The following is a 20567-nucleotide window of genomic DNA, read 5'->3' as shown; positions in this document are numbered from 1 at the left end:
AACTTTAAACTTTTTTTTAAAGGCATGGTTGAGACTGAATGTTTCGCTGTTTTGACCTCAGGCGCATTTAAAAACCCTATTATTAGAAAAAATGTTAGGATTGATATTATTTACACCTACATTCATTTGAGACCAAGTTATACATTATATGTTACCCTCCATCATCCCCATTATCAATTATAATAATATGTTTCATTTGTTTTATGCATTTTTGGGTTTTGAAATAATCGGATGAAAAATTACAAAAACGATGGAAAAAACCCCAAAAAACCCAACCCCAAAATGGGAATTTGAGGTAAAATCGGTTTTTGGGGTTGGACACCCCGCGTGACTTGTTGCAAGCGTCTTCTTTGCGCTGCTTTAGATTAAGAACCCTCCTATTATTTGGGAGAATTTCTCTATTTTACCCGGAATACATCTTGAAGGGGTCGTTCACACTTCACATGTTACGTAATAAATGTTGTGGTATTTTTCGCACAATCACCAGTGGTATCCGTAGCTCCGTCATAACAAAGCCACTGTCGCTACCAGTACCAGGTGGGATGGCGGTGATAGGCCAAACATACCAATGCCATTTTTAATTATAGGCATTGTATAATTAAATAAATTACTAGAAGTATGCCACAATTAAAAATGAAAGAAATACTAAACTAAATTCTTCAGATCTAACTGCGGCGCCATATTTATCACTGATCCCGGTATGCAGATATAATTGGCACGTGCAAGATTAACATACCTGCACATCTAAAGTAACATAGTAGCTAAAATATCTCACAAATATATCCCGTCTTGTTTACTGAAACTAACCGAGCAGCTCAAATATCTCACAAACAGCCTTCTTTGTTCCGTGTTGTGTGACCAAAATTTCCCCCTCCCCAGAGACGAGGAGGATGATGAAGTGAGACGGCAACACCGCCCCGCCTGGGAGATAGCAGCAGAACAGCACCCCGCCCTTGCCATGAAGAACACTGCCCGTCCCCCTCTCCCCACTCCTGTACATCAGACTAGAGTTGATTATGCGGTAAGTTGTGTCACGTGACCTTATGCTCCCCTCACGTGACGTCATACTAATTACTTCCCCTCACGTGACGTCATATTCTACCTTAATTGACCAACCTTCTCTGTCACAGTTAGTTTCATGGGACTTAAAATTCTCAATCAAAATCTTCATTAATGTGCACGTAACACTAGCTCCCTCACTATTTCAGAAGCAATATTACCGTGACAGGATGGCAATGTTTGTTGGTCTTGTTCTGATAATGATAGGTGTAGCTACGTGGGCTATAGCTGTTTCTCACCAGTCCCCGATATCGAGGTTAGTAGATATCAGGGGGGGGGGGCCAATGATATCAGTCACTTCATATTTACATATTAGAATGATTTAATCTTGCAGCTTACGAAGTATAGTTTTTATACAGCTCTATGCAGATGATTCTCAACTGTACATCTCATTTAAACCAAACCGTGTGGTACAGTTTATTGATGTCCAAGACAGAACAAACAAATGTCTTGCAGAGATAAAAGCATGGATGGTGAACAACTACATGAAACTGAACGAAACAAAGACAGAACTACTGGTGTTAGGAAAGAGCCATGTTCTAAAAAAGTGTGAACTCTGTGTCAGACTGCAATTTGGAAGCACTGAAATTCTGCCTACGGAGTGTAAAGGAGACAGCTGGAAGAGTCTGGGTGTCAAATTTGATGAAACTCTAAATATGGAAAGACAGATCAATAATGTCAAAAGGAAATGCAGCTGGACAATGATGAATCTAAGAACCATTGGTCGTTACCTGGATGAAGGCATTAAATTGATGCTGGTGAAACAACTGGTCATATCTAAATTAGACTACTGTAATTCTCTTTACATGAATCTACCCAAGACCAGATTGAACAAACTTAGATCAACCCTTAATGGGGCAGTTCGTTTCATCTATAACATAGAAGAGAGGACCACGGACTTGGTTCCCTTCTATAAGAAGGCCCACATACTCCCTATAGACCAACGAATCTTCTTTAAAGTTTGTCTTTTAACCCAAAAATCAGTTCACGGTACTGCACCTGATTACCTCAAAGCACTACTGGATGTGGATGTAGTGGATAAAGAACTCTCAAACACCATGACCATGACCAGGTCGAAGAGACCTGATGACCATCTCATGCTCAAGGTACCAAAGAATAAAAGGTCCAAAGTTGATGACAGACGTTTCTCAAGCCATGCACCGATTGCATGGAACTCTCTTCCCCTGATGTTGAGATGTATTACTGATACCAACTGTTTCAAGCGAATGTTAAAGAATCATTTATATAATCAGTTCTGATGTTTTTCTTTCCTTTGTCTTCACTTTGCAAGACACATTGGCTTTTATTTTTTACCGCACTCCATTTTATGCCTTGATCCCTTACTTACTTGGATCTGATTCTTTCTTGATTGATTATGTCACTGTACTTACCTTTATTATACCTACATGTACTGTATGGTTTCTGCTTCTATTTAGTTTAGTGTGGTTTACAATAAAAGATGTTTTAATTTTGTCTTTGCCTTATGCTGAGTTATACTTTAGTTCACTTTTACACTTTTGCTCACATCACTCACAATCAGCCGCTCTGACATGGTTAACCACCTTCCTTGTGTTGTTGGTTAATCATATGAGCGGGATATAAATACCTCATTTCATTTCATTTCATCTATAACCAGGAGGCAGGATGACACCTGACATGAGCTGGTGTGACTGCTATATAATATATATATTATATATATTATATATAATAGAAGCATCTGTTATATAGTGGTATCTGACTGTTATCTTGTTATGTATGGTACCGGACTAAGATTTAACTTATTATCTTGAGGTCTTTTATTGTTTATGTCAACGATTTGTAAAAAATGTTAATTATATAAACGTCACAGTGAAGATATTTTCAGATGGATGGGGTGTGTGATAATAGTGGTTGGAGTAGGATGGCTTATAGTGGACTGTATCAACGTTAAAACGAGGAGGAAGTCTTGATAACTTCTCTCAGATTTAATTAATTGATTATTTAATTTTCCAATCTATCAAGTGATTAACAAGTTGATCAATTCAAGAATTATCTTTGAAAAATCTGAATAATCTTCAATGATGGACAGATTTGTAAAAGAAAGGTTTTATATACAGGTATTTGAAGTATGTTCAAGTGCAACTTACTTTTATTATATTATATAATTGAGTATATTGTAATTAGAATTCACTAACCGTGAGATAATGAATGCCGCCGGCCGACTTCCGAATCATATAATTATCATAATTACAATCTTTTGACAGGGTACACAATGCCATCATCGTCCAATATCTAAATTATTGGTTTATAATTTAGACGTAATTTTCTGATGATGATTTAGAATTTATTCTAGAAATTTCACCATTTGAAAACCTTTTATTATTTTTCAATCGAAAACACCACAGTTAAGGAAACAATTAATTATGAGATAAACTTTACATTAGTTCAATTAATGAAACGGTTGTCAATAACACAACATTTTAATAAATTCGATAACCCATTATCTATGTAAGACCATTCCGCTTATATTAATAAAATTGTGCCGATGAAAAGTTTACGTCTTTCTCCAGCTTATATCGCATATTATCAAAGTACTACCATTTCTCTTATTTTAACAAATCAGTGCCAATACAAATATATTGGCACTATCATGCTAAGGATTTAAATATCCTTACGCTCACATATTCAGTTTAACTGTATTTATCAAACGTGCCGATGTATTACTGCTTTAACTAGCGGATGAATTGCAAAAGCACTATAAAAGTCTAAATTATACGGAATTGATAGCCACTGGTCAAACAGATTCGTTATCAAATAAAACTAAAAATATTACAACTAACACAAACTTAAACAACTGTTTTTCTCGAACATTTCATTATTAATGTAAACAATCATCATTTAAAAACCACATGCACAAGTGCACAATGAAATAAAGCAAGAAATCCGTAGATAACTAGTGTAATCTAGTATCCTAACCTTATTATATTAAGAAACATGTTGAAGAGGTAAAAATGTAATATGATTTTATCTTGATTGCACCAAGAATTATTGTCTCAGAGGAAGTCCATTAAAAATGTATATAAGTTATCCAAAAGAGTTCGCATCGCCAATATTATTTAAGTTCCATGCAAACATGCCAAACTGATACCAATTGATCTTTTCTATCACAGAGTTTCAACCTCAAACTCACGGTAATGAGTCCTTACATGACGTCACATTCTAATGACGTCACGTGACAATCCAATGATGTCACGTGACAATCCAATGCCATCACGTGAAACTGATCTCTAGATCTGAGACTGCCGAACCCCGCACAGGTACAGCGCACTGGTTAACATGTTCACATGGCACGGCATCTGACGACGGTGCCCATACTCGGAGCCCACAACCCGTCCCAGCGCCACGTTCCTGTTGACGCGCGTCATCATGGTGTTCACGTCCTCTTTCTGTGCGTACATCTTCAGCACTTTACAGAGGTCGTTGATAAACCAGGAGCCCTCGTTGATGTTACGGAATGAATAGTAACCTACGGAAGGAGTCAGTTAGGTTAATTAATTAATTAATCTGTTAGGTTAATTAATTATAAAGGTAACTCTGCTGAACTCTAGAATGTTCGGTTTGGTTCGGTTCTAAGATAGGTTTGGTTGCCCGGATATAATCATTAAACAGGTGGAACCTGTAACCACCCCGAACTGAGCTTAGAACCGCACCGAACCTGCACTAGAGTTCAATAGTGTTATGCAGTGAGTTTTCCCCAATCATTCTTCAATACAATCGGATTATATCATTGAGGCTAGCATTTTGATTTGCTTTTGTAATGATTTAACAAAGCAGCTCAGCATTTGAGAAAGACAAAATCTGGCTTTTTAAAAAGCAACTCTAGAGACGATTGTGCTTTTCCGTGAATCAAAAACCGTTAATCACAAGTATCGGCGCGAAATCATAAACATGAAAAATTAGCTGGGGGAATCATCCCGATAATCACACACGAACCACATGCGCACACGACATCACACATGACATCATACGTGACACACACACGTGATATGAACTCACTTGGCGGCTATGCTGTGTACGTGGGATGGAGGAACAGGGACCCTGTTAACATGTTGACGTGGTACGGCATTTGCCGCACATACTCCCCCTCTATTTTGTGGTGAAACCCTAAAACCGGTTTAGCGACTTAATTACTTTTAATTAGTTACTTACTTTTAATTGATTGTTTGTTTCATTAATCAACCAATTCATGTTCGATTTGTTTCTTTACAAATGTTGAATTGAAAGCAGAGAACTGCATAATCTCCAGAATTTTTTAGTAAACATTTTCATCACATTTTCGGAAAGATGAATGGCAAGAAAAGTAGTAAAAATAGCACCTAGAGCGACTTTTCTATTAACTCTCGTCATCATAGTGTTAACATCCTCACACCAGTTGTACTTGGCAAGTACTTCCACGAGACACTGAATAAACCAGCTACCCGTGCGAGTGTTACGATAACTGAAGTACCCTGGAAGGAGTGTATGTGTGAAGTAACGCGTGTGAAGTCACGTGATTCAGTGAATGTTTAGTGAAACAAAATTTAGTGAAACAAATTTAAAATTTTTTCCTTTATTTTACAATCATAATATGATAATATTTATAAGCCTCCGTTTTGAAAGTTTTAAATTTTAATATATTCACATTTCTATTTAAAATTCAATTTAATGTATAAGTCAATAACTGGCCGCCAAAGCCGCGCATTCATGAAAACAGGATTAACTTGTTTATGATTATACGACAAACATAGTTTAAAAAGATGAAGAAGTGAAATGAGTATTTTAAATGGCGGTACAATATGAGAAAAGAGTGTGGCAATTTCGGTTTCTGTATCATCGACAGAGTAAAATCAACGAATCAGTGTTATGTTTATTGTAGCCGGTCACAGTACAGAAACCGAGTTTTCACCGTGTTTTCTGCCACAATTATGAATAATAGCATGGTATGAATCTCCATTTTCACTAAACTTGTTTCACTTCATGTTTTTTTCTCGAGACAACATGTAATTCTATTCTGCTACTTATAAGGTGTCTTCAATAATTCAATATCAAATAACTAATTTCCCAAACATCAAGATGACGGGTAGTTAACCCTTGTTATCTTTGAGTTATCAGCTCCGTTTATTACGACGTCACCGCCTTCTTTTTTCTAATCATTTGTCAGATAACTGACCACTAACCCTACTGTCTTGACATTGATTATCTGGTGGATCATGCCTGACAAACCATTGAACATTTACTGAATCAGTTGAGCACGAGGCCACCTCAGGGCTTGATGGTGGTTAGTCGTTAATCTTAATGGTGATCACTACAGCTAGCAAGCTGATGTAATTACATGTACTCGATGGCGTCTAATGATGAATGATGTCATGACTGTTTTGCACCCTTGTGTAAGCTTATAGATGGCTGCCTTCATGAGATCATCAACATTTTAACGAACTTCCAGCGAGTAATCAAAACACGAGTCCGGTGGTCTATAACGAAATAGCGCGCGTGTTTGTGCGCGCTAATGTCTTATTATGCGCACTATACTTCACAATTTTGGCAACGCGCATTCCAGCACTTTCTAAAAGTAGACTCTTTAAGTTATATCCCATTTTAAAGGTATCCCTCTTAAATCGAATTTGCTAGTGCACACGTTCATTGGCAGGAGAATAAATCAAAACAAGCAGACCATCTTCATGATTCGATGGAATGCAAAGAATGCTGATCGAAAACTCAAAACATCACACACGGAACAGAATATCATGTGTGAAGTACAGTACAACGAATGCTGAGCTGATAAGAATATCACAGTATGAAATGTGTGGAATGTATACCTGGGGCGGTTGCGTATGAAATGTAAAAGTCAGCGCAGGCCGGGATGCTGATTGGTTTGTCTGATTGTCGCTCTACGTCGTGTCCTTCATCACCGGGGGCATCGTGTTGTATTGACACCTGAGGAGTTTATAAGTCACAAGACTAGGCTTTATTTATAAGTCATGACATTTTAATTCTGTTTATAACTTGTAGTTACGAGTTGGTTTTCGTTATGGATTCCTCAGGTATCGATGTAAGGTTTGACTGTCTTATGTTTACAGTGATGTGTGAATTGAATTATTTAAATATTCTTACTTATACTGAGAATATCGTTTCAAATACGAAAAAAAACAACCAAGAAATAATAAATAATTCCTCATTTAGAACGAGTCAAATTCCTAACATACCTCATAGTTGAAATCTTTACCACGACAGGCTTGTATAATAAACCATTTTGGTATGCCATTTAATGCTGGGCAGTTGTCTCCTTTGAACGCGTTTATGATATCATCTATCTTTTTCTGCAATGAGCATACAACGGATCAGAAATATATTACGAAATCTCGTAGTAAATTTAGTTGTATACATTTTCTCAATAATTATAATCTCATATCATAGTAATTAGCATCTTGACGATAATCTATGATATGAGGTTAATACATCTGGGACGCAAATGAAGCCTAACTGTGATACTAATAAATACACACTAAACTTTACAGAAAACATTAACAAGCGTTTGATAATTCAGTGTTTCTTTGAAATTATATCACCACAAATATGATAATGACATTGTCAGTGTTTTGACACGTGACATAAATTAAAGAATTTAATCGGTCACTACTTCTCATAGAATGATTTATATCTAAAATCACAATGCTGGCAAGCATTACCGTCGCCCTTATATTCACAACACTATTTACCCCCTATACGATTATATCCCCTTTATTGTTTTCCAGGCATTAAGACTCATCGAAAGTAGTTCAGCAGGTACATTTAAGTTCAAAACATTCTAATTCAATGTTGAAGATGACAGGAATAAGAAATAGTTATATGGAGGTTTTTAAGAAATTTGCGCAAAATACGCGCCAGCATGTTATACGAAATTAGGTAAAAAACCCAAAATCGCCATATTCAGGTGCCTTAAAAACCATGTTAAAATTGAGTTAGAGATCTGAAACTTTGCAGGGCGTCTAGACCTTGTCCAAATCGACTGTAAAAAAAATGTCATGTTTCAGGAGTATCGGGAAGTGGGTTTTCTGGAACCCCTGTTTTACAACAGATTGTCGTGAAGATATATATATACTATATATATATATAGACGCTTTTTGCAGTCAATTGTAGCCTACATTTAAGTGTCCGTAGATTCAAAAGTATAAACGATACAGTCATCTCGAACCACAGGTTTTAAAGATAATTGTTTAAGCTTTAGTTTACATTGTATTGAAAAATAATTTAACGTCATCATCATCACTTGATGACGTCATCAAGTTAAGTGTTTTTAAAACTTGACTTTTGACAAAGTAACAACTTTTTAAATCGATTTTACACTATTAAGGAGTAATTTTATTCAAAATCTGAGGACATTTTCATCTTAGATAATTGTTCAAGCATTCCGAAAATCTACCGGAATAGTTTCCTACCTTGCTCCTTCATAAAGATATTTGCTATTGAAGTTAGTGCTTTTTTGAAGAATAATTTTATAAAAACACAAAAGTTGTGAATTAGTATTCTCTGGTGTTGGGCCATCCCTTGGGTTGTGGAGCTCAATTTTGCTTCTTAAAGGTGTAAATTGTGTTATAGGCTAGTTTTAAAGTTAAAAATCGAAAAGTTGCACACGTGGGGACACGCCCAAATTCATTTAAAATAGCTAAAATCGCTAAAAATTTTGATTTTCACGATTTTTATCAACTTTGGAGTCCCGTTGTGATCCAAGTTCTTTTTGAAATCTTCTGAAACTTTGCATGCTTATCAAACTATATATTAAATACCACTATGCAAAAATGTACCGTGATTCAATATTGTATGCGCACGCGACGTCCGCTCAAAGTTTGCACGTGCGAAAGGTGAGAAATTTGCTCATTCGTGATTTCGAATATATTCTGCTTTCCACGATATTTAAATGGCATGATATATGAATTTAATGGCAACTTGAATGAGTAAAAAGTGCCATATTCAGTCGGTTATCGACAGAAATACCTAACTAAACACAAGGAAACGTTTTCAAAGGCAGAATTTCGAAATCGTCGAAATTACCTCCTTGTTAATGAAGTTTCGGCTAGCTGTGTAAATTATCCTGACATTATAATCAAAAAGAGATGATATTTGACCAAAACCCATAATCATGGGTAGAGTGTACCGCTGCCAGTGTCTCTCTTTTCCAAACAAAAGGAAATGATATTAATTTGAGGAACAGTCCGCTATAAATGCAAATTGATACCGAGAATGAAATCGGTCGCTCGCTTTTTCCATTCGATCACGGCTTACGAATTGTAATAAAGCTTATTGATTTGAAAAAGCGAGCGACCGATTTCATTCTCGGTATCAATTTGCATTAGCGGACTGTTCCTCAAATTAATATCATTTCCTTTTGTTTGGAAAAGAGAGACACTGGCAGCGGTACACTCTACCCATGATTATGGGTTTTGGTCAAAAAAATATAGATATACATATTACAACATATTATGATATAATATGTATATTTATAATATGTCATAATGACATATTATAACTTTATAACATATTATAACATATTATAACATAATATGTATATTTATGTCTAGTACTTACATCCTGACCATCTACACAGTTCAAACACTCATTCTCCCCATGAGACAGAAACACTGCTACAAAACAACTGTAAGTGTTGAGTCCTTGGAAATTCACCATCATGTCGATCAGCCTGCGGAGGTTTGTGTGTCAGGGAGTGAGGGAGTTTGTGACGTCACGTGAGGGAGTTTGTGACGTCACGTGAGATTAAGTGTGACGTCACGTGAGAAACACGACAAGGGGGAATTCAACTGGGTATCGAAATAAGTGGTACTTTTAATAGAATAAACATGGACTAGAAAACCAACATTTGAGTAGGACGCTTAGCATGATTGATTCATTATCTAGAAATAAACAATACTGATCGCAAGCTTGCTAAATATCTTGTTGAGTAGGGGCTATCAGAATACGCACTAAACTGCACATTACAATGTAATGCTAACTAACATTACAATGTAACTAACTAAAAGCTTCAACAATTCAACTAACTAACAAGTCAATGCTAACTAACAATGCAACTAACAATGCAACTAACAGTGCAATGCTAACTAACTTAGCGTGATATAACAAAGCAAGGGTCAATAAAGAAGCTTAAATATGAAAATAGCAGAACTAAAGTTTCATAAAATCGTAAATAATTAAAGAATCTGCTACGAACAATCACCGTTTTAGATCTCTAAAAACCCAAATTGCAACTTAAAATACAAAAGCAAAACAACAAATAGTATGATAAGGTTGCTTTGTTTGTTTTTTGTCTTATTTTTTATTCACAATAAAAAATATACTGATAAGGTTAATGTTTAATAGGTATTCACTTACTTGTCCATCTTAGCCTTTGTGAGATTTTTCTGGGACTCCACGTAAAAGCCGAGCTTACCAAACAGTTCCTTGACAGAATCAGCATCTTTACTGGAACCTCGTCTGTCTTTGAAATCTGAGTTGTGGTTGTAATACGTAAATAAAACGTAAATAAAACGTAAATAAAACGTAAATAAAACGTAAATAAAACGTAAGTTATAGCTAGATTGCGAGAGTGGGTAATGTCAAATATCGTGAAATTCTGATAAAAACGATCAAACCATCAGCAGTCATCGTGTGAGAAATTCGAGAAAATTTTATCATGATCCGTGATCGATTATATAATATGTATATCCGGTGAAAAACGTTGACGGAGTGAAAATTTTGAAAATGTCCTACCGGTAGGACATTCGAATTTCAGCTTTCCGTAACCCAAATTTCATCAGAATAGAAAAAGGTCGATGAGAGTGACACAAGTCGCCATCAATGTATTCGACCCAATATACATATGTTTATTTAGATTGTGTAATATCTGGTACATATGGTACCTTTATGAGATTAGTTAGGTTATGTAACATTAATTAGCATATTTATAATTTAGCATATTTCTTGTACCTTTATGATATGCTCTGGCTTTATCATAGACCTCGTTATTAATTATCAGACAAATTCCTTTGTGTCTTCTGTTAGTCATACTGTAGGATGGTAGCGCTGAGAAATCAGACCTGTGGGGTTAGTTAATTAGTTAATTAATTAGCTGATTATTGAGTATTAAAATCAGCTAGTCAGTTAGTTGATAAATTGGTTATTCAATGAATTGAGTATGCTTGATTATTTATATATCTAATCAGTCAATTACTAGATGCAGGGGGGGGGGGGCAAAAGTCATTACCCATAAGTTGGCCTTAATAGCTCAATCACTGAGTGCCCAATTGAAATAATTCTTTCTGGTATGACTTACTATCACCACTGGTTCGAGGAATTTGTCAAATCGAAAAATATTCGTGTTCATTTTCGCATTTATTAGATAGTTTGGATAGTCGGATCAAGCCACATTTTATTGAATGGTGTTTGGCCATTTGAATTACGTTTGTCCTGAAAAAATGAGAGTTCTAGCTTCTCAGATGACCGAACGAGTTTGTTCATTACGTGTGATCAGGTGATTGGGTTGATGCTAGATCCGCATTACAGGAATCGCGCAGAGAGTCCAATTACGGTGTCGTAATTGGGCAATCATTGAGTACCCAATCAATTTTGCTAACGAGATAAATAAATTGCTTGATAACTTTATTTTAAATCCGTTTCGCACCATCTTTTCAGATTATATTCCGGATTAAATGACCTATTGCAATATGTTACAATGGAGTCTCTAACATTTTCACAAACACCAGTATAAGCAATTCAATGTTGATCGGGTGTGGCCTCCAAAAATCAAATTTTAAAATGTTGGTTACGGAATCCTTGAACAAGTAGGTACAGTATGCCATCTGCAAAGCAACAACACTCAAATATAAAACACGGCGGTGGTATAAGACCCAACGTATGGGTACTGACTTTGGGCCCCCACCCCCCCCCCCCCCCCCCTGTATATTAATTGAGCACAATTAATGGGTTAACATTACAGTATGGACAATTTACCTTTGAATTGGTGCTGATTTGGATTGTGCAGGGACACGAGAAGTGCTGGAGAACATACCGTCAACGTCAGCCTCATCTGGGGTCGTTATGTAATTAGATAATTAACTAATTAATTGATTAACAAATGGATTAGTCGATAGAAAAACTGCTCGAAAATCTGCACGAAACCAAAGTTCGGAGCTTAAAAATGCAATGCCCTAGTACGATAAAGCCCAATCACAACAACTCAGGTTGGATAATAAAACACCATCACATCCTATCTTAACATTCCACATTCCATCTCACCAACCAGCCTCCCCACGAAAATCAACATACCATCAGCAGTAGTGGCGGCAGCTCCGTCGTGTTCAACTGCCTGTGTTTCCTCGATGACTGAACTGTACTTTATCGAGAGCACTGGTAGATCGTCCACTTTGTTTTCATCCCATATACCCTCACTGTAATGTTCATTGTTAATGTTATACCCTCACTGTAATGTTCATTTTTAATGTTATAATGTGATGAAATGCTATGCTAAGGTAACATTCTGTTATGGTAATAGATATGATAAACCCATCTCGAAATAAGAATATAACAAGGTACATTACTAAAGTTTAACAGCAACAGTTACATTAAAATCACCCTCAGGCCAGGGGTAGCAGAAGTTTTAAAAGCCTTGCAATTGAACACTTGATACAATCCTTCAAAGCTTCCGATGCACTGGCGTATGGCACTACTTTTTTGATCCGATTCCCAAACTCAGAACTTCAAAAACTTACTCCTTGAACTGTGGATATATCTCGTACAGAATGTCGCGAGCCTTCTTGAAGTTATCCCATCCTTTAGTGGGTAGTATCCTGTGTAGCTCTTCTACGATCTCTGATTGTTCCTTCAACTTGTCCAAGTTTTTCTTGTTGAAGCCAGATATTATTTTTTCTTCCTGTGAGAGTGTTTCTTGGGTGATTGTTCTAGAGTGGATTATATTGAAAAATAAATTACCCTCAAAATAAAAATGCAGTGTAGTAATTGCAATACTTTTCTCAGAAAATCAATGTTGTTCATATATTGTTCTATAGATAATAAATACTTACTGAAAGTTTATCAATAAAATTAGCAAGATTGTCAATTCCATCCAGTTGTCCAAATCTCTCTCGACCATTTTCCAGAATCTCTTTGAGCCACTTCAATTTGTCCTCCAAGTCCAAACTATCGATGTTAATAGCCAATTCATCAACAGCAGCAGAGGCCATGATTTCTCTAGAGATACAAAGGTTACAAATGGTCAGTCGCAGTTTTAGTATTTTGATCTAAAATATACAGGCATTTATAATCACCTTATTTAGTATTTTTTGATTTCGTGAGACATCTGTCCATTTTTAACTTGTTACTCTTGACGAGGGGAGAAAGTTTTTGAGGAGAGCCCTTAGACATGGGTACCATATTGTGTAAACTATTTATATATATTTCATACAACATATTTGTCGCATAGTAGCGGGTAGTAATTAGTAAATACTGTGTTTAGTTTCGTTTTTTAAATTAAGGGTTGATTGAAAAGAAAGTTTAATTCTGGTGCTCTAAGCAATGACCATGAGCTAGCCATGTGAAAGAACAATTTTTACAGGGGCTTACGTAAACCGATTGTAATTAATGCCAAAGGTGGTAAACATATTTCTTTCAGTTTTTCAGATTACTTCTAACATAACATAACATTATAAATAATGCCTCTCTGGGCATCCCAAAAAGAAATTCACAGAAAATGAACATTTACGTTTGAAACCATATAATTACAAACTTTTAAAAAATTCAACTAAATACCTTTGATATAGCTACCATTGGATTCTCTTTCATATAACTTACATAACTATTCCTATTAGACACAGACACATCTATCCTATCAAAGATGTCATATGACAGTTCCCAGTAGTGGCCATGCTTATTTGCCTGATATCCATGAAGCCCAAAGGCATCTAATCCCCTTTTGAATCCAGTAACCGACTCACTAGCTTTCACAAGTGGTGGTAGACTGTTCCAGTAGCGCAAGACCCTTCTGTAGTAGTTGTACAGCAATACTAAGGTAATGGGACTACTGCGGACCCTCCATCAGCCTTCACATTATATATTCAAAATATAGAAAATGTGGATTCAATAAACTAATTCTATGAATTGTGCAGAAAAAGTTGAAAATAGTGAAATGAGAAACAAAATACAAATACAAAATACAAATACTAAAAAAGGACTTCAATGCCTTACATCACAACACAGAGGTTGAGAAACTCTAATACACCTTGTATATTGTAGTTCACATACATCAGCTACAGAAAGAATCAGACCTATTCATAGCCAACAGTGATGATCTCATACTCATACATATTTCATGCACATCTCAGGAACAACATAAGGTGATAGCAGCGCCCTTGGATTAGAAGATTCAAAAGTTCACATTAGAGAAGACTGACAGTTGAAAAGCAGACATTCTAGGTTTTTATTTGTTAAGTGTAGATGCAGCTGCAAACGAACCCCAGTTAGCTTATTCTGCATTCGTCTATGAAGCCTCTGAAAGATGACATCTTGAGAACCGTACTAGGGATAGCAAGTCACCCAAAACACTTGGAATATATATTTTTAAAGAGAGGCTGTCCAAGTAGCCCACGAGAAGATAGCATTGAGATGCTCTGCCTACCTCTGGGGTGTGGCAACCCTGGGGAAGGTTGTCGGAGTAATCAAAGTGAAGGGTGGAGGATGGTGTTAAAAGTGACATGATGGGTTTGGAAAAGCAGAATGAGACGAGACAGTATATGAGTTTACTATATGTCACCCTGGTCTAAAACAGCTCTTCCGCGTGGCACAATTAAGCGTTTGGTGCGGTTTGCAAAATTGACAAACTAAATAACTTAGTTTATTTTGTATATCGACTTTAAATTTTGTTGACAATAATCATTACAATATTCATCGCTGAAATTATTTGTATTGTGTATATCGTTTAAATAAATTTTAAAAATCCCCGAGCCCGAATTAAAACTTGGTTAGCTCGGCAAGTAGCTTTGTATCTCGATAAACTATCGGGCCGCGCCGCGCATAAAACATTACTTCTTGCAATCTTTAGATTATTCGGCGAGATGCACCATTGGACCACATCGAGCTGCGAAGGATTGACACCGTTAATCAATGCAACAAATTGCTGTAACAAAAATAATGAACCTAAAATACGAAAAAATGTTAAACATTAAACAATAAATAACATATTGTATAAATGCAATATTAATACATTTTTTAATTTATTAATCATATTGCTTTAATTTTGGACATACGTTGCATTCACATAGCCATGTGTATACGCGTACTGCGTGACGCGTTTGTTAGAGGGCTCTGATTAGAGCAATACGTTGCATGCGCATGCCACTTTTCGCGCGCAAAGCGCGCGCCGTTGAAAGCAAAACGTATCAAAATAATTTAAAAATTTAACGTTTCCATTTATGGTTGTAGCGCGATGCTTTACTGGGCCACGCCGCGCATCCAATAATGCTTCTCGCAACCACAACTTTGTTAAATCGGCAATATTAAAATGTGCTACTGGGCTTCACCGATCTGCGAAGACTTGACATCGTCAATTAACATTTATTGTTTTTTATCTGATGCGATTATTGACTGTATTGCTATTTAAGTTTTATGGGTTGTTTTGTTATAAGTGTATATTTAAGCCGGCAAGCCGCACTGAAACATTTAATAAAAGTTTATTAATTGTTGTCATGTTGCTAGTATGATCGATCCAGCTCGAGAATTTAAATGTTTGCGTTGTATAATTAGTTGCTCTGATCAGAGCAAATTTTAAAATAGTCTCGTGTGTGGTGTGCTAACTTTAAAAAAAACGACACTTACTTATTCCTCGTTTATGATAAAAATTGATTTATTGGTTATGAAATACAAAGCAATTTATGTAAAAAGCAATTAACTTGCACACATGTTTATGGTTTCATCTATCCATGTGCTTTCACGCCACTGCGGGCGCTTTTTTCCACACTTCAAGTGTGAATTTATTTACGAAAAATATAGTGCCACACGAATGTGGCGGCGCTTGGCACCACTGGCTTACATTTAACCCAATATTAACTGGCAACCTTCGACGGTGTGGTCAGGTCGAATTTAACAGCTGGTATTTTGTACCCGTGCATTCATTGCCCCGCTAGCTGCCAGTCCTTGACAAACTTCCAATAGCAAAGATCAACTAGTCATTTACAAATTGAGCACTATACAATTTTAATTGTTTTAAATATTTGACTTTGTAAAATGAGCTAAAACATTGATTTATTAGTTTCATTGTACCAGCGCGCTAGCTGCTAGCATATACGTATACTAGCATACGCTAGCTGCTAGCATATACGTATACTAGCATACGCTAGCTGCTAGCATACGCTTTTACTCAAGTACAGGGTGGGCCAAAAGTCAGTACCCGTACGTTAGGTCTTACACCTCCGCCGTGTTTTATATTTGAGAGTTGTTGCTTTGCAGATGGTATACTGTATCTGCTTGTTTGAGGATTCCGGCGCCAAAATTTGAAAATTCGAATATTTTACAGGAAAGAAAAATTTTTTTTAGGAAAGAAAAATTTTTTATTTACCACAAAACAATCAATACATAATGTTATATTCATAAATAAATTCAAATTTCAATTTCAAACACATATACAGTACGCCGCGCACACAGCCACAATTTTCAATTGTTCAGAAATTCGTAGGTCAGCTGTAGGCGCCGCGCACAGGATCTATTTAATTGTTATCTTACAATTACATGTCGCATTTCTTAATTACTAGAGCCAAAATTTCAGAAGCAAAATAATTTAAAACATATTTCTGTCGTTCACGCAGTACAGGCCGTGAGCACTGCGATCTAATTAATAGATCGAAAAATAATAATGGAGAAATTCCAAAAACCGCGCGCTCGTTATTTGTGATTAAATTGAGTGCTATTATATGCGCGCCTCTGTGAACAGCAGTACCGCTCAAGCATGAAGTACTAAGCGGTACGCAGTTCTGCGTGAGGCGTAGACATTTGTAGCACACGTTTCATTCAACTAATCAATTATGTGACATGTAATTATATTAAAGCAAAAAGAATATTAATTTTAGTAATAATTGACGTAAACATATGTGTTTAAATAACATTTATAATCTAGCGAGTTACCAATAATATAATACTATTTGTTTGTATTATTGATTATATATGTTTACACTAGCCTATATTATGATGGAGATATACATTATATAATTGCTCCAATATTCAACACTGCTAAACAACAAATACCTACTTGCCCATCGATGAAGCAGTCGCCAAAACAAAGCTCAAAGTTAATATACCTTCGTACTTCGTTTTGGAAACTGTAGAATGCCAGTAAATAATTAGTGTTTCAATCGTGTATTCGATGAGCAAGCACTCGCCACTCGAGGCCGAGACAAACGGCACCGGCTCCGCCCTGCAACCATGAAGTAATGTAAGCAGTAAGGCGGGGCGGTGGTGTGCGCCGTTTATACGGCCCACAGCACGAGACATTTTGAGCTCCAAGACTTAAGACTATAAAAGTCCCGAGTTAAACGTAGCGACTTACCATCGTCAGCCGTCAAAAATTTAGAATTTGTATGTTATAAACTCTACATCTGATATCAGTATAACATGTAATTTAGTTTGTTATTGGCTAAATTTTTAACTCGATTAAGCGATGCAGACGGATGAACTAGGCTCCTCCTCCGTCAAAAACACAATGAGAGGGGATTGTGGAAGGACACGAACACTATTCGTTAACTCGTACCCCGGGTACCCCCTAGAACTATATGTCCCATCAGAGAGAGCCCATCACCCGTCAGATCGAAAACAGTGTTTTAATTTTGATATATGCTGTACCAATTACAATAAATGGTAAGTCAAGGCTGACGTTGGTAGCAAATAATAAAGTGACACGTTACAACAAAATAACCACTACACACTACACACTATACGCTATAACTATTGTACACAGTACACAGTATAACTAAAATATAAAATAGCGGAATTTCGCTGGATTGTACAACTTTCGTCTTGGTAGATTCCAAACACAAGGAAATTTTCCTGTTGGTTGGTAATATACTCAATGATGGAAGTATAGTGTATTGGCTATGCCCCGCTTACTAGTTTAGCTCTTTCTAGTCCCCTGCTACACGGCATGTAAACAGGGATTGGCTAGTTAGAGGCGGTCCGTGTAGGCCTTACACTGTGCTTTCAGCAATACTCATAAGCAAGTTACAAGAGACAAAAGAGTTTACAGAAGAGTTTTACATCGGCTCAGCACCGCCAGGACATTGGCTATACACGTGGGTCAATTAGTTTGATTTGGTATGGTTCGACCGGGAAAGTGGTCGAAATTAGTGCTCTTAAGGCCAGAGGGGGGGGTAAAATTCGTTTTTCCAGTTTTCACATATTTTATCAGAGCTGCTGGAGACGAACAAGAAGAAAAAAACCGGACCGAAATCTGACCTTGCGTTTTTGAGATATTGCGCGCCAAATATTGAGGTTTACCTGTAATTATATGTAAACCTTTAACTTAAACTGTAAAAAGTTTAAAAACCTTAACTTGAGAAGACTGGCCACACCCAGAAGCTGAAACTTGGCACAAGTGTTCTTTGGGGTGTTAGGCAAAAACGTTATGTTTTAGAATTTTGATTTTTGCCTTTGTTCTTGAAATATGAGGTTAACTTTAACCCAAATTCGATTTTATTACGAATTTGGGGTGAAGTTAACCTCATATTTCAAGAACAAAGGCAAAAATCAAAATTCTAAAACATAACGTTTTTGCCTAACATCCCAAAGACCACCTGTGCCAAGTTTCAGCTTCTGGGTGTGGCCAGTCTTCTCAAGTTAAGGATTTTGGTATGAAAAAAACCGTTTCGAGTAAAACGAGTTTTGGTGTTTTCATTTCACTGCCAAAATCTCAAATTGTGCATTATTTTCCGTATTTAGAAACGTCTCTTACAATTTTTGCTTTAAGGTGTAAAGATCTTCATTGAGATACTTTATATTGGGAAAATCAACATCATAAACCAAAATTTGTCTAAAAATGAGGTTAACTATCATGATATCTTGTAATAGTAGTAAAAATATGATTGTTAACCTCGCTATAGACCATATTACACTGGGATTGGTTTATCAATACATAGCTATACATGTAATACAACATTTGCCCAGTGTAACGATAAAGTTGTTGAGGTTAACATGCAATTGACTGGCCCGATATTCAACAAATGAGAGGTTAACCTCATTTTTGAGCCATTTACGGGTGAACTCTTCTACTAAAACATGGTCATTCTAAATCACCTTTGTCACGTGATAATATTTGAGGCATTGTAATACAAATAGATACCTCACTGTGATATTGTGGTACATAACAAAAGTAAGAATCGTATGTAAATAATTCTTAAAGTACCAGGTGTGATGGTTAACCTCATTTTCAACACTTTCTCGAGATAAAATTAAGTGAATCAGCACTACATCTATTTAGAAATTTGTATGTCGTAATCTTACGATAAAAATAACAACTCTATCGTCCAATCTATTTTCGCTATACCTAAATTAAGAGGTTAACCTCGTTTATAAACGTTTAGATAGCGTTTTTAGTGACAATTATGAACCTAGAATTGAGAGTTAACATTTGCTGACCGAAATAACAAATAATCTTGGGGTAAAATAACATCTTAACCTCAATTTTAGTAACCTCAACGTTGTAACCCTAATTTTGTAAGAATCAGTTAACCTCATTTATCAAAAAAAGTTAAGCAGTTACAAATATGTGAATGGCAGCAAAACTTTTGTCATCAAAAAATGAATTTATTTAAAGATTAATATTTTTGTAAAAAATTTTGAGCGTTTACCCCCCCCTCTGGCCTTAATGAGTCATCACTGTCGTCTGAATATTAGAGCGGGAACTTCCCAAGTTTCGGCCGACAACGCGCGCGCACAGCATCGGCGCGCAATACTATGCGCGCGCGTTTCCATATTGCTGAGTCATTCGGCGGTTGCGCTCAGCGTAACTTGGAAATGAGTTGTATGTTGTTTACCTAAATTCAAGCATGGTAATCATAGATAAGCTTGTCAGTCAGTAAGTGCTTAAGTGGGAATAACAGGCAAATAAATATCACTTCTTAATCAGAATTCAGTGAAATTTTTGTCACACCATTCAGTTCCATACCGGTTTTGAGCTCTTAGAAGTGACTGTTTAAGTAAATTCTTGATAGATCTGCATGTGGAGGTGAAATTTAACGGGCCAACTTTACGGAATTCATTCCACAGCCATGCAGATTTATAAACAAATTGATTAGTTGGAGAGGGCGTAATGAACAGATTATCTTTCCTATTTGATATGTTGAATAAGTAGTATAACGAAATTGGTACTCGTGACTTAATGATCTTAAAAAGTTCCATTAAACAACGGTATCTGTACAGGTTCTCTGTAACAAGTAATTCATGTTTTGTGAATAGAGGCTTAGTGGACT

General features: G+C 36.3%; 3 protein-coding genes across 5 annotated transcripts in view; 2 read left to right on the top strand and 1 right to left on the bottom strand.

The window, feature by feature from the left end:
• Window positions 1–20567, top strand: part of LOC134824009 (stress-induced-phosphoprotein 1-like) — a 114463-nt gene that overhangs the window by 70654 nt on the left and 23242 nt on the right. The window lies entirely within an intron of this gene.
• Window positions 251–3406, top strand: LOC134824485 (uncharacterized). The gene is made up of 5 exons (XM_063836391.1): window positions 251–295; window positions 500–537; window positions 880–1021; window positions 1209–1315; window positions 2924–3406. The coding sequence occupies exons 1-5, from the start codon at window positions 251–253 to the stop codon at window positions 3006–3008; spliced, it is 417 nt and encodes a 138-aa protein (XP_063692461.1). The 3' UTR covers window positions 3009–3406.
• On the bottom strand, window positions 3460–13307 carry LOC134823810 (caspase-3-like). Of its 2 annotated transcripts, XM_063835386.1 has the most exons (12): window positions 13146–13307; window positions 12834–12994; window positions 12391–12512; window positions 12076–12151; window positions 11053–11162; window positions 10459–10573; window positions 9661–9772; window positions 7281–7394; window positions 6894–7011; window positions 5415–5546; window positions 5095–5202; window positions 3460–4564 (listed from the first exon to the last, which is right to left on the bottom strand). In XM_063835386.1, exons 1-11 carry the CDS (start codon window positions 13302–13304, stop codon window positions 5102–5104), a joined length of 1320 nt encoding a protein of 439 aa, XP_063691456.1. In that variant the 5' UTR covers window positions 13305–13307; the 3' UTR covers window positions 3460–4564; window positions 5095–5101. The 2 variants fall into 2 exon arrangements, with proteins under 2 accessions (XP_063691456.1, XP_063691455.1); XM_063835385.1 differs by lacking the exons at window positions 5095–5202; window positions 5415–5546.

This window comes from Bolinopsis microptera, chromosome 12, assembly GCF_026151205.1.
Source record: "Bolinopsis microptera isolate Bmic1 chromosome 12, MBARI_Bmic_1.0, whole genome shotgun sequence".
In the NCBI taxonomy this organism is placed as follows: domain Eukaryota; kingdom Metazoa; phylum Ctenophora; class Tentaculata; order Lobata; family Bolinopsidae; genus Bolinopsis; species Bolinopsis microptera.
Note: the sequence above shows the minus strand (reverse complement) of the source record. Positions and strands in the feature narration are given on the sequence as shown.

Bases quoted from the DNA above. Each gene is read 5' to 3' on its own strand.
- LOC134824485 (XM_063836391.1), top strand. From the start codon at position 251: ATGGAAAAAACCCCAAAAAACCCAACCCCAAAATGGGAATTTGAG. The intron at 296-499 runs GTAAAATCGGTT...TGGTATCCGTAG, and splicing joins CCCCAAAATGGGAATTTGAG to CTCCGTCATAACAAAGCCAC. The intron at 1,022-1,208 runs GTAAGTTGTGTC...TCACTATTTCAG, and splicing joins AGACTAGAGTTGATTATGCG to AAGCAATATTACCGTGACAG.
- LOC134823810 (XM_063835385.1), bottom strand. From the start codon at position 13,304: ATGGCCTCTGCTGCTGTTGATGAATTGGCTATTAACATCGATAGTTTG. The intron at 12,513-12,833 runs GTAAGTTTTTGA...TGAACATTACAG, and splicing joins ATATATCCACAGTTCAAGGA to TGAGGGTATATGGGATGAAA. The intron at 12,152-12,390 runs GTATGTTGATTT...TAACGACCCCAG, and splicing joins TGCCGCCACTACTGCTGATG to ATGAGGCTGACGTTGACGGT.